At 29.7% G+C, this 13,796-nt stretch overlaps 1 protein-coding gene across 19 annotated transcripts in view; it reads left to right on the forward strand.

The window, feature by feature from the left end:
• Positions 1 to 13,796, forward strand: part of LOC127734275 (myosin-10-like) — an 81,757-nt gene that overhangs the window by 28,108 nt on the left and 39,853 nt on the right. For 17 of the 19 annotated variants that reach the window (XM_052244045.1, XM_052244048.1, XM_052244046.1 and 14 more), the window contains 11 exons: positions 253 to 378; positions 803 to 928; positions 1,539 to 1,706; positions 2,866 to 2,991; positions 3,507 to 3,674; positions 5,892 to 5,963; positions 6,629 to 6,694; positions 7,455 to 7,496; positions 9,080 to 9,241; positions 9,657 to 9,736; positions 10,288 to 10,384. In XM_052244045.1, coding sequence (XP_052100005.1) covers positions 253 to 378; positions 803 to 928; positions 1,539 to 1,706; positions 2,866 to 2,991; positions 3,507 to 3,674; positions 5,892 to 5,963; positions 6,629 to 6,694; positions 7,455 to 7,496; positions 9,080 to 9,241; positions 9,657 to 9,736; positions 10,288 to 10,384 — 1,233 coding nt within the window. The remainder of the gene's footprint in view (positions 1 to 252; positions 379 to 802; positions 929 to 1,538; positions 1,707 to 2,865; positions 2,992 to 3,506; positions 3,675 to 5,891; positions 5,964 to 6,628; positions 6,695 to 7,454; positions 7,497 to 9,079; positions 9,242 to 9,656; positions 9,737 to 10,287; positions 10,385 to 13,796) is intronic. The other 2 variants (XM_052244052.1, XM_052244065.1) reach the window with 1 other exon arrangement.

Here is a 13,796-nt window from a genome sequence, read left to right on the forward strand (position 1 = left end):
ACAAATTACCTATGAATTGTGGTGCTTCTCAAGGATGTATTTTAATGATAAGTGTTTTAGAGAATAAACTTTGTGAGCTGGTGTTTTGACCTATACTGCAGTTAAGAGAAGTTCATCCTCTCTTCTGTAAATAAATTTTATAAAGAAATAGTTTAAAACAAATGTTTTTATGTTATCTATACATTTCACTGATCCAAGTCTATTTTGTAGTAATGCCATTGGTTAGATTGTTTTTTCTTTTTCTTTTTTTAGGATAAAGACACTTTGAAAAGAGAAATTGCTGTTTCCAAAGAAGCCATGGATTTGGCAAGATCAAAGTTTGAACCTATGGAAAAAGAGAATGCCACATTAAGGGTAGAAATCAAACATCTGAGAGATGTAAGTAATTTTCTTGATTTGCGCTATCAGCTTGTAATAATTTCTATACTTTGTTTTCAGAGGAAAATATAAAAAACTCTAATCATATGTTAAAAAGTGCTGTTGGTAGATGTATTGTGGAAAGATATACATGTGATTTAGATCGGACAAAGGGTTTGTAGAAAAAGCAGTTAAAATTTGCCATTGTTCAGGAATTGATGCATGCAACAAGTGAAACGCTGATTAAATTTACAGACTTATGGCAATTTTATGCTCACATGTCAATTTTTGAAGTTTGGTTAATCTTAACTTGCCAACTTTGACCTCTTATTTTTGTACAGATTAATGTGTATTTTATTATTGTACAGGAATATTGAATTTTATAGGCTGACTTGGTTTTTTTTGTTATTGTACAGAGGCTAACTTGTATTTTATTATTGTACAGGAGAATGGAAACTTACAGAAAAGGATTGGTGAAGTATCAGGGCAGTTATCAGAACTGAGGAGTCTCACACAGTCCATGAAAGATGAAAATGAAAAACTAGCAGGGTCATGGAAATCATTAGCTGAGGTATGTCTAGTTAGAATATATGTGCAATAGATAGAGAATATCTAAAGTGTATATATTTGCATTCTCTCTTATAATCATATAAGATTGTGGTTATTCCTCATTTCAATCTGAACCATATTATGATAATATAAAAATAAGGAGATGTGGTATGATTACCAATGAGACAACTATTCACCAAAGTTCAAATAAAGTGAATGTAAGCAATTATAGGCAACCGTACAGCCTTCAACAATGAGAAAAACCATGACTTTATTTGTATTTTATTGTTTAATACAATTTTGGAAAAGGTCTGTCAGCTGGTAAAGGGAACTAAAACAAATGATAAAAAAAATCTCATCAAAGATACCAGGTTTATAGTTTTGTATGCCAGACATGCATTACGTCTACAAAAGACTTATCAATGACACTCAAATCAAAAAAGTTATCAAATGATCTCTGTCATGCTGCATTTTCAATTGAAATTTAAAAACAATGCTTTCAAACCATTGCTGCTTTATTCTTATATATTAAAGTTATAAAGTTGATCTAAAAATTAATTATAATACAGCCCTAACAGTATTTTTTCGTAATATTGTTGATTAATGCAGTTTTATTCCTTTTCTTCTTCAAGGAAAAACAAAAGCTTGTAAAACAGTTAGAAGTGTCAGAAGAAAAAGGAAAAGATTTGCAGTCAAAAGTGACTCTTTTTGGTGCTGAAAAAGACAGATTGTTTCATGAGAAAATGGACTCAAATAATAAATTACAACAGATATTAGTTAATAATGAACAGTTAGAAAGAGTAAGTGAAGGGAGATAATCTTATTTTGTCAAATATTTCATCTAATATTGAACTTTTGAAATACTTGTTTGAATATTAGTTAATAATTATTGCTTTAATTTGAGGGAGAGTATCTTGAATTTTAGAATTTTTTATCATTTTTAACAACAAATTTGTTTCTTGCTAATATTTCTATTTGGCATGTTTTTATCAAATTTGAATTCAGGGGTGGGTGGGGGAGGGGGGTGGGGTGGGGTTGTAATTTATACTTTAACTTTATGGATTGCAAACTAGATAACATTTGATTATTTATTCTTAACTTATAAAGACATTGTAATATATCTTATGGAAAAATATTTACAGACGTATCTCATTATGTCTAAGGTATGATTTTAACTTTGTATAAGTTCAGTAGGCGGGGAATGTACTTTATAAATAGCTACTAGAAACACTATTATTGGAATGCATCTTAATTCTGTTATAATGCTGATAGTTTCATCATTGAAATTGTACTAAATTTTATAATACCTGGAATAATATTGGTTTGTAGTGGTACTCAAGAGGTGTTTTGATAGATTCCATTACATTGTATGCATGTTTAGTATAATTTCATTATTATTGGTTTTTCTAAGTTAAATGTAAAAAAGAAATATCTAAACAAAATATTTATTATGCTATGAATACTATGTTCATATGGAAATTTTTAAAATGTAGAGTCATTCATTTTTGCATGCATTTATTATTGTGATTTTTGAACAATCACTCAGCAATATATATTTGTATATTGACTGCACTCTAAAAATGCTGTCAGACATCCGAGCAATTTCAGACTACAGCAATCCTGTCAGGGCTGAATGGCACTGAATCAGCTATATACCACCTTGCCCCAGTACTGTGGAGCAAAGATTGGACCAGGATGTCAAGCAACAAGTTATCAGATTTATAATGAGATTTTATAAATTTAGCAATTATATGAGGAACTGGTACCAATGAAAATAATTATTTTATGAGTTTTTTGAGTTTATAGTTTCAACTAAACTTTGAAAATATTAATGAAACATATGTATATGAATTGGTATTATAAAAGATTTAATCAGAACAAATTCTTTGTTAAAAACAAATATTCTCTCGATACTTCATCAAACTCTGATTATGTCTTAAGTTTCCTATTTCATTCTAGACTAAATCAGTATTAGAAGAACAAATTCATGATCAAGAGATTGAAGTGTCAAGAGCTAAAAATATTGCCAAAAAGAAACAGGATCAGTTTGTTGATGTTGAAGAAGAACTATTAGATTATAAAAAGGTACAGTAATCCACTTACAGCTATTTGTACACATTCTCAGCCAATAATCGTTAAATCTATGACAAACCAAATCTTTGAAAAAACATTAATATTTTTTTCTGTGATAATGAAGTTTTTAAATATCTTATATATATTATTAATGGCAAATAACTTTAACTAAGGTGCAATAATGCCCCCAAAAAATATGATTAAATTTTACATTAAGCAAAATAAAATATTCATGAAGAACTATGATGCACCATACATCCATATATCTGATTGTCTGTTATGAACTAAATCTCATGAAAAAAATATAATTTTGTAGTTATTGTACCTGTATATTGAATTTTGTCTTTTTATATGTCTACAGCTGAAAGAATAGCCATAACCTAAGAGGTTACATATATTTTGATCCTGAAATTCAGCAGCTAGAATATTAGGTAGACCCATCAAATTATGAACACTGAAGAAATACAGAAATCCTTAAAATTGTTTTGTGCATGATTTTAAAAATTATATATGATATTTTTTTATAGGCCAACCAAGATTTAGCGTCAGAGTTGGACTCAGTGAGAGCATATTATGAGAGGTCCTTAGAACAGATTAGTACATTAGAAAGTGGTAAAAAAGTAACACAACAGCAGGCTGAGTTTGCTTTGACTGAGAGAGACAGACTGAAGGACGAAGTAGAGAAATTAAATAAGGTTTGTAGGAAGTAATGGGTACATAGGTTTTATTCTTCTCTTTGATATTGTATACATATTTACTGTTTCTATTGAATTGTTGATCTTTTTATATTTTCTGTTGTATAGAATATATATATAATTCAGAAAAATCAAATTATTCTAAAATAATAGGGTAGAAAAAAAGAAGATTTGAGTGAATTGATAATATTTATGTTAATGTTTTGAAAATGATTTAAAAGTCTTCAGAAAGGAACACCCAGGTCTCTGAAATAGAAGCACATTGAGAACTTACATTTTAATGTACAGTTTTTGTAATAGATAGAAATTCATCGTTCATTATCACAAATACAATAGATTATTTAGATATTTTAAAAGACCTCAGAAGGAAAAAAATATATTCAAATTTGCCTAGATTTTGTAGTTGTAAATAATGTTAATCTCATTGGGAGAAGTTGACATTTCAACAAGTTTTGGAAAAATTTTCTATGAGACTTTATGTGTGTTTTACATATTTAGAGTGTAAGGAATAGAAACCTGTATTCTGCTGGGCCCAATGCCAAAGAATATTTTTCAGCTGGGTCTACTTCTAGGGCAAGTTATTTCACCAAAATAGTCCTTAATCCATTTCCCCTCATGGTGTTGTATGAAGTAGAATGGAAATTTACATAGATTTTTCAATTAATTAGAATAATTGTTGTAATCAATTTCTTTGTGGTGTTTGATCCTACAGTTATGCTTTTAGCAGTAGAATTTCTTTTCGATCAGATTGCTTACCTACATTTGGTTTTTATGGTTTTCCCTACATTATCTGTTAGCCTAGATCATGCAAGTAATGATTTGTAGAAAGTATTACTATTTCAAAATAATATTCCTATTCAAACTGTTTTTCCAAATGTAAACTGTTTCATATTTGATACTTGTTGAAGAGATATAAAAAGTAAAGAAATATCAACTAAAAAGAATAAATATATCAGAATTTTTTGTTAAAACTTTGCATGAATCTGAGAACTATCCTCTCATAATCAGGTTATGCAAGATTTTGGTATTGACATGAGGGTAGGATAATAACTGTTTAATCTTATTTTAATTACTTTCATTAAATTATAGCCATACCTTTAAAGTGGTGTAGCCTATGTTCTTGGTGATTGTTAATGTCCAATCTTACAATTCACATTGAGAATGTGTTTTCTTATTATTTGATTTCTGTATGACTAACCAAAAACAAGGAGAAGGTGAAAGTTTAAAACAAACTTCAAATTTACTTGAAAATATTTTTAAACCAAATATTTTGAAGAATTAATTTTCTTCATAAAGGAAGTACCTATATTATTTTGGAAAATACAAATTTGACTTCTGTCAGCTGCTTCAAAACAATTTATTGAAAAAAATAGTGTCTACTTGTAACTTATGTGTAGATATGAATTATGAAATAAATTGATATTAAACATTCACAAAGAAATTTATGAATTTTCTGGAATCCTATAAAGTTCCCATACATCTATTGTTAGCTTAAAGAACATCTATTGTTAGCTAAAAGAACAAAACAATGACTAGTTTAGACAGTACATATTTAGTAGCAGTTGGTGGTGGTAATATAAGAAGAAATATTTACCTTTTTATTAAACAGAGATTAAATTCATTTTATTTCACAGCATTTAGTAGAACTGAAGAAAATGGTAAATTATCTAATTACTTGTTTAGAGTTTTTTAACTGTAGAATATAATAAAACCAAAATGTCCAATATATGGATGGGGTTTATATTGAAATCTAACCCCTTTATGTACGTTGTGTGAAAACAATAGTAAATATATAACCAGCACGTTGATGTGAAATTTACTTATTGAATGAGGAACTAAAGTATTTTATTTTTTGTAACATAAAACCTGTCTAATACCATGTTTTTTTCTTTACATGGTTCACATTCTTTTGAGTATGTTATTGGTATTGTGTATGTTGGCCAACATCTTACTGTATTTGTTAAAGTGTTAGCAGATCCCTTTTTCACACAAAATTCCCGAAATAGAGCTAAAATGGCCAGAAAAAATAGTACTGGTAATTTATTGTGTGAAAAAAATTTACCCTAATAGCTATGATGAATAAAATGAGTGATTTCACTAGATATTTTTTTCTGTTTAAATAATAAACCCCTTGAAAAAGAAAGTTCAGTTTGAATGTTTATACTTTAAATCATGATCTTTAAGCCAATTATAAATGACATTATTTTTTTATTGCAGTTAGTAGATAACAAAGCAAAGGAATATAAAAGGGAAAAAGAGGAAATTGAAGAAGTCAATGACAGTTTGAAGGTTATTCTTTGTATTTTAAGTTAATAGAAGAAGTTTTATCAGCTTTACTTAAATGACTTTTATTAATTCTTTTGTGTTAATTAATTGATTGTAAAATGGTTGGACTCCAGTAGGATGTTTTTGACTTTGTAAGAATTAAAGAAACTCATGCAGAATATTTTCACTTCTTATTCACTGCAAGAAACTTATTATTTACTTTGAATTGAATTTTAAATATATATTTAAATATTACAACTTAACTACATGTGATTTTCTAAACTTGTGTCAATGAAGGCGAGATAATGTTGACTGGTTATAGTAAATAGAGTAAATCATATGCATTTTTCAATATTACACAAGTATCAACCTAAAACACCAATATAATCACAAGAGCTCTGCTCGAGGGATTATATTGGTTGAGGGTAGATACGGTGTGTGATATTAAAAAAAGCAATATCATATACACTTTATTATATACATACCTCAAGTTCAACTAATTTAGATATTTTTCACGAGACATGACATAATACACAATAGGGGTTCAATAAAGCCTTTGAAACCGTGACTGATATCGATATCATCACGGATAGCGGATACAGCACATTGCCATTCCGTGTATTACACATGCAATTTACATGTATTTACTACTAAGTATGTAATAAGGGGAGATAATTTCTGTTTTTCAGAGTGAATTAAGACAGCTGAGACACGACAATACTCTATTGGACAACAAAAATCAAGAACTGGAAACAGTAAGTCAAATTTATATTTAGAAAAAGGGGTTTCATCAAAAATTATATTCTACAATATCATGGAATTATACATGTATAAACATCAGCACAATAAAAGGAAAGGGAATATAAGTAGAATTAAGGTGGTACCAAACACCTTGACTAAAATTAATTTGGCTCATTTAATTTTCATAAAATTTGTACAAAATATTTACTTTGACCCTTTGACAAAAATATAAAAATTTCAAAAAAACTTGAACCACACACTTATCGGAAAAATTTTATTGGATATATAGCAGTTTGACAAACACTAACTTTAATCATTGAGAAGCTTAATATTTCATTAACAATAGAACGTTATTAAAATGTTGAGCTGATTTTTACAGAGTAATCTCCCTGTAGTGTTATGTACCACCTTAAGAATCCATTGAATTAGCAATTTTATCATTTCAACAAGAATTGAATGAATTATTTTTGCTTGTGCTAAAAGATGTAATCTGAAAATTTATTAATCACATATTTGAATCTTTAGATATGTATACGTAGAATGGTAAGAACTTTAAAAAGAATAGTTCATTTACAGGACTCTTTAATTAGAATTTTTTTGTAAAACGTTTAGTGTAAAATTTATTAGGGTAATAGAAATAGAATTTTTCAATGATATTTAGATTCATATATTCAATTATTTTATTACGGAATAGAATGGTTGACTGATCATTAGTTTCTTTATCTATTTCCCATATAGACAGGATAAAATAGTGAATTAAATTTTTATAATCAGTACAGGCAACGATTGGAAAGTAAATCTAACCTCAGACAATCGGCAAGTTCTTTTGGCTTGGTGTGGTTAACATTGTTCATTTCATCATTTTGAAACTATTTAATGTATCATATCATACAATCATTCATGAAGCACTGTAAGTGATGTTTGAATGTTATAATTTGATCTTTGACTTTAAACATGCACATTTGACGAATAACAATTACTTGGTTGAAAATTGTTAATCACGAATAAATAATTCTTAGTAAAGTATTGATTCAATTGCATAGTTTAAAACTCTTTATCTCACAAACTTCATCATTAACTTATGTGGTGCAAATGTTTAAATATGTCAGTTTGTCCAATAAGTGTCACAATTTCCTCAGTAACTACTCAACAGAATGACCTACATTTGGTCAGCGGCTTGGCAGTGATGAGTTGTAATGTGTGAGCATTTTTCAACAAATTTGTGAGGCACCTACTCCCTGTATTCAGATACTTTGAATTTTCAATACAATGACTGAAAACAAATATTTTCCTCACATTTTTCTAAGGAACTTCTGAGAAGGATGATTTCATTTTTTATCAGGACCTAGACTGTGCTGAGTTGTAATGTGTGAGAGCTTTTCCAATCTGTCAGACATTTACTCCCTTTTTTCCTATTTTGTATGCCCCTGCCTTAGTGGAGGGAGCATTAAGGTTTACCCTTGTCCATCAGTCCGTATGTATGTCCCTGAATTGGTTTCTGTTCTCTAACTTTAGTTTGCCTCAACCAAATGTTATGAATGAAACTAATACACAATGCCTATTACCACAAAACTAAGATCAATTTCGAATTTGGGTGGTGTCACTTTTACCGTTCTGGAGTTATGCCCCTTCATAAATGAAAAAAATGCTGGGGTTTTTTTTGTTTCCGTTCTCTAACTTTAGTTTGACTCAAGCAAATATTATGAAACTTATACACAATGCTTATTACCACAAAACACAAATCAAGTTGTATTTTGGGTGGCGTTACTTTAACAGTTCTTTAGTTATGTCCCTTTATAACATTGTATCAAGCGGGGGCATCATCTGTGTCCCATGGACACATTCTCCATTTATTTTAATTATGATTGAGTAGGGTATGCTTAGCACGTCAACCCATGCTACTTTTGTAGTTATTTGTTGAAATGATTTCTGGAAGGGAAGAATTTAAAATTTGAAGAAAAAAACATGTGTGACTTTTATCATGTTTGTCTTGAAACTGTATTTAATTTGCTTCAGGCATTTTGAGTTTGTTTTGCAGCTGGTGATTTCAAAGCGAAGCTTATGTTTAGGTACTGTTGCATTTATGCAAATAAGATGTGTAATGATGAAAAGTTTTACAATCACTTAATGCTAGATCTTAAATTCATGCAAGTAATTGATATGATCATATTTTTTTGGTTATTAAGTTATCCTGAAATCAATATCATCCATAACATAACAGGAACATTTTACATTTATAAAGATTATAATTCAGATATTTTTTTTGTAAATCATTTATTTCAAATGTTTCAAAGAAAATTACATGATATACAAAAAAGAGTGTGTTTCAAAAATAAGTGCATCAGTTTCTTAATTATTTTTAATGAAGATATTACTGTTTTTGTCATGCCATTTTCCAGAAATTGAAGAAAGCTAATGAAGACTTGATGAGGGAGGCAACAGTCCAACAACAAGAACTAGACACATGGAAGGATACATGTGATAGACTTACGGCTTCTGTCAGTCGGAAAGAAAACGAAATACAGACACTCAGTGATAGGTTATTAGATATGGAGGACTTGGTAAGAAATATTTATGTGTTTATTTAGAAGGACAAATGGTTAATAAAACAGAATCTAATACTTAAATACTGGGATATATTTGTTTCCAATGGTGTTACATGAGTTTGTTTTTGTGAGTCAGTGACATAATCTTGCATGTTTATTTTTATTGAGAAAAAAAATTGAAGATCAGTGCTACTTTTAGTGCATATTTTGGTCGAACAATGTACCCTTTAACTGAAGTAAATCAGATGATTTACGCCAGAGATTTTACCAGCAATTTAGCCTTTTTCCCCTTTTTTTTTAACCGGAAAACCTGATTTCCTGGTTTTGAATCATAATTTAAAACAGGAAAATGAGTTATAGTTAAAAACAAAATATTAGTGTGCTGACCTAAAATTTTCATGTTCATTGAACAAATTATTTACCATTGCAGACGTCTAGATTGGAGGGTGACAATAAAGTGCTGAAAGATGAATGTGAGAAACTGTCAGAAGACCATGAGGATAAAGTCAAGTAAGTTATTAGATGTAATATTCAAATGTTTTATACATAAAAAGATGACCAGTGAAGTGATTGGTTTAGAGCTGTCTCATGCTTTTTCTTCCGAACTGTTTAGTTGAGAAAATGAAATAAAGTTGTCTTTTGATTATTTTGGGTTTCCATACAAAGATACATTTTAGATCAATAAACACGTTTCCATAATTACAAATGTCCACTGAAAGGGCATTTTATATCATGTCTTTTACATTTTGTATTTTATGAGAAGTTTCTCTATTGTAAAAATATGATATAGATCTGTTTCATTTAAATTTGTTTAAAGTAGTTTTGAATCAGCTGATTTTATACAATGTATCTGGGATTCATTTCAATCTTATTGCACATCTTGGCAGGGGATCTTAATAAATCTATTAAAAGCATGAATGGTTCAGTAGTAGTAGTTGGACAGCAACTAAATTTTGGAATAAATGGTTAATGTTGTCTTTGAGTTTTATCAGGCAACTTTTGTAGTTCAGTAACACTTTGTTGACATCAATGTATAACCTATATATACCTGTATTTTGCAGATTAAAAGATGAAAATAGGAAGTTGATACAAGAGAGGGCGGAGAATGAACAAATGATCAAATTATTAGAGACGCAAAAAGAAGTTTTGACTAAGAGTGTAAGAGACCCTGATCAGTTTTATACTTTGCTAGCACAAGACACTTCATTTTTAGACCAATCTTAGAACTGTTTTAGCCAATCAAATTGCATTATCACAGTTTGCTGCTTAATATCATGTCATGGCTGTGGATGAACATTTAGAATATTTAATAATTATACTTGCATATAGTTAGTTTTAAAGTATATTAGCATATTTATTTGAAAAAAAAATCTATGGGTATATTAGGATATTGACAATCATTATTTATATTTTCAAATAAAGGGAAAGCAACAAAATATACTTTTTTAGGAAAAGACATTTTAAGATTTTTTTACTGTTTTTTAATGAACTGACAATAGACAAAACAATATTTTTTTGATTTTTGAAGACATTATATAATGCTGAATGTCTTGATTAATAAAGCATAAGACAGATGTGTACACAAAAGCTTTGCAAATTTAAAAATTTTTTAATTTAAGATAGGACTTAATAAGCATGCTTTCTGCTTTGTTTGGCTGAGCACAATCATCCAGTCACAGTTCATTATAACCTGTAACAATCATATGATCATCATAACATGTGTTAGTACTAGAATTATTTGGTAGATTGTATGCACTCTTGCCAATATTTGTACTGTTTGGGTATGTGAGTGTCTTATGCATTGGATACAGAGTAAATGGACATCAGCAAAGTAAGCAAAAATATAATCAAAATATGAAAACCATAGATTTAACATCAACAAGAAAAAAGTCTTTTCATGAATATCTGAATTCCAACTTCTGAATTTATGAACAATAATAGATATTTTTATGTAGTCTGGTCATAACACCTCAAATTTATCTTCAGAACTTTTGGACAAGTCAGTAATAGAATAAATGTATTGGGTCATCAGATCTTGTTCATTTTTTGCTCATTTAACCCAAATGATCATGTGAGCCATTCTCATCACTTTGCCAAACAAACAAACAAATATGGATGCAAGGAAAATAATTGAACATATGGGTAAAATATAAGTATTGCCTATTATCTTGGAAACTATTATAGATAGAGAAAATATGACAAGGGGCAGAATGTTTACAATGTCAGATCTACCAACTGTCAGACAATTTCTTGTGGAAGGTATTGCTCTAAATGACAATTTTTTGTTCTCAAATTTTTTTTGCAAATTTGCAATTTTGGCTATAACATTAAAAATTACAACTGAAAGAGAGAAACTGTGAATAGAAAAACTGATCTGCAGGATAAGATGTACAAATAAGTCAAATTGGCTGATTGTCATTTTTGTTGAGCCTGCGACTTTTGTTGCAGAAAGCTCGACATAGGGATAGTGATCCGGCGGCGGCGTTAGCTCACTTCTTAAAAGCTTTATATTTTAGAAGGTGGAAGACATGGATGCTTCATACTTTGTATATGGATGCCTCATGTTACGAAGTTTCTGTCAGTCACATGTCCAATGTCCTTGACCTCATTTTCATGGTTCAGTGACTACTTGAAAAAAAAGTTAAGATTTTTTGTAATGTTAAATTCTCTCTTATTATAAGTAATAGGATAACTATATTTGGTATGTGCGTACCTTGCAAGGTCCTCATGCCTGTCAGACAGTTTTCACTTGACCTCAACCTTATTTCATGGATCAGTGAACAAGGTTAAGTTTTGGTGGTCAAGTCCATATCTCAGATACTATAAGCAATAGGTCTAGTAAATTCGGTGTATGGAAGGACTGCAAGGTGTACATGTCCAACTGGCAGGTGTCATCTGACCTTGACCTCATTTTCATGGTTCAGTGGTTATAGTAAAGTTTTTGTGTTTTGGTCTGTTTTTCTTATACTGTATGCGATAGGTCTACTATATTTGGTGTATGGAATGATTGTAAGGTGTACATGTCTAGCTGGCAAGTGTCATCTGACCTTGACCTCATTTTCATGGTTCAGTGGTCAAAGTTAAGTTTTTGAGTTTTGGTCTATTTTTCTAATACTATATGCAATAGTTCAACTATATTTGTTGTATGGAAATATTTTATGATCTATATGTCAGTCACGCAGGTTTTATTTGACCTTGACCTCATTTTCAAGGTTCATTGCTCAGTGTTAAGTTTTTGTGTTTTGGTCTGTTTTTCTTAAACTATAAGCAATAGGTCAACTATATTTGTTGTATGGAAGAATTGTTAGCTGTACATGCCTGTCTAGCATGGTTCATCTGACCTTGACCTCATTTTCAAGGTTCATTGGTCAATGTTTAGTTTACTTGGTTAATGTTAAGTTTATGTGACAGTTGTAATAAAGCTTAATATTTAGGACTATCAACATAATATCAATGATTAGTAAAGAAGGGGAGACATTTCAGCGTGTGCACTCTTGTTATCCATTTTTGTGGGATTTTACAGAAACTGTTGAAGATAAAGAGAAACTGTAGTATCAAAAAGGATCGCTAGGATATGAATAAGTCAACATGGCCTAAATCTTAGGTGACTTTTTAAAGGAGTTGAATGACAATTATTACCAATATTGGTGTTTTCTGCTGAAACTGTTGTAGATAGAAAGAAATTATAAGAATGAAAAATGATAAGCAAAATTAGATCTAAAAATAGTTGTAAGACTATTTCAAGGCCCTTCCCCCTAGGCCATGGTTCAGTGACTTTGAATTAATTGGGAATTTTCCATGTTATGTTTTCTGCTTAAATCAGTTTGATAGGAACTACTTGTGATAGATCAATGATATCTTGTATAAAGTTGTATTACTATCGGTACAGTTTGACAACTATTTTGAGGCCCTGCCCCTAGGTCATTGTCCAGCAACTTTGAAATAATTAGCAATGTTGCTGTCTATCAGATTGTCTTTTTTTCAAATTTTTTCCAAATAGGCGAGACATATCTCTGTGTCAACAGTTTATTTTCTGATGAATCGTCCATTTAACAAAAGAAGATTTTAAAATTTATCTCAATACATGTATTTGATCATATACACCTAGACTTGCGTTGTATTTATGTACTGGATTAATTCTCAAATAATACTATATTATATTATACATATGTTTATATATTTATTACTAAGTCAATAAAATACATTTGTGTAAAAGATTTATTGATTTATTAGCCCAATTGTAATAATTATGTTAAGTCATTTTTATCACTACACATATAAAGTGGTTCTTCTAACAGTTGCATAATATACGGTATGGTTGATTTAAAAATCATATAAGATATCTCTTTCCGTGTACTTTTACCTACATTTTTGTCTGTCCCGTACCAGGTTAAAAGTTTTTTTTTATAGGTGGTTTACTATGAAGTTATGGTCACATCTGCTTGAAACTGAGTATGCATGTTCATTATGGTCTGAGCTTTTTAAGATAAATGCTGAATTAGGGTTTTCATTTTGAAGTTCCCTGAACATGGATATGGGATGGTGCAAGTAGGGAATGGTGTTCTATGGA

The sequence above is a fragment of the Mytilus californianus genome, unplaced genomic scaffold, assembly GCF_021869535.1.
Source record: "Mytilus californianus isolate M0D057914Y unplaced genomic scaffold, xbMytCali1.0.p SCAF_3, whole genome shotgun sequence".
NCBI classification, from domain to species: domain Eukaryota; kingdom Metazoa; phylum Mollusca; class Bivalvia; order Mytilida; family Mytilidae; genus Mytilus; species Mytilus californianus.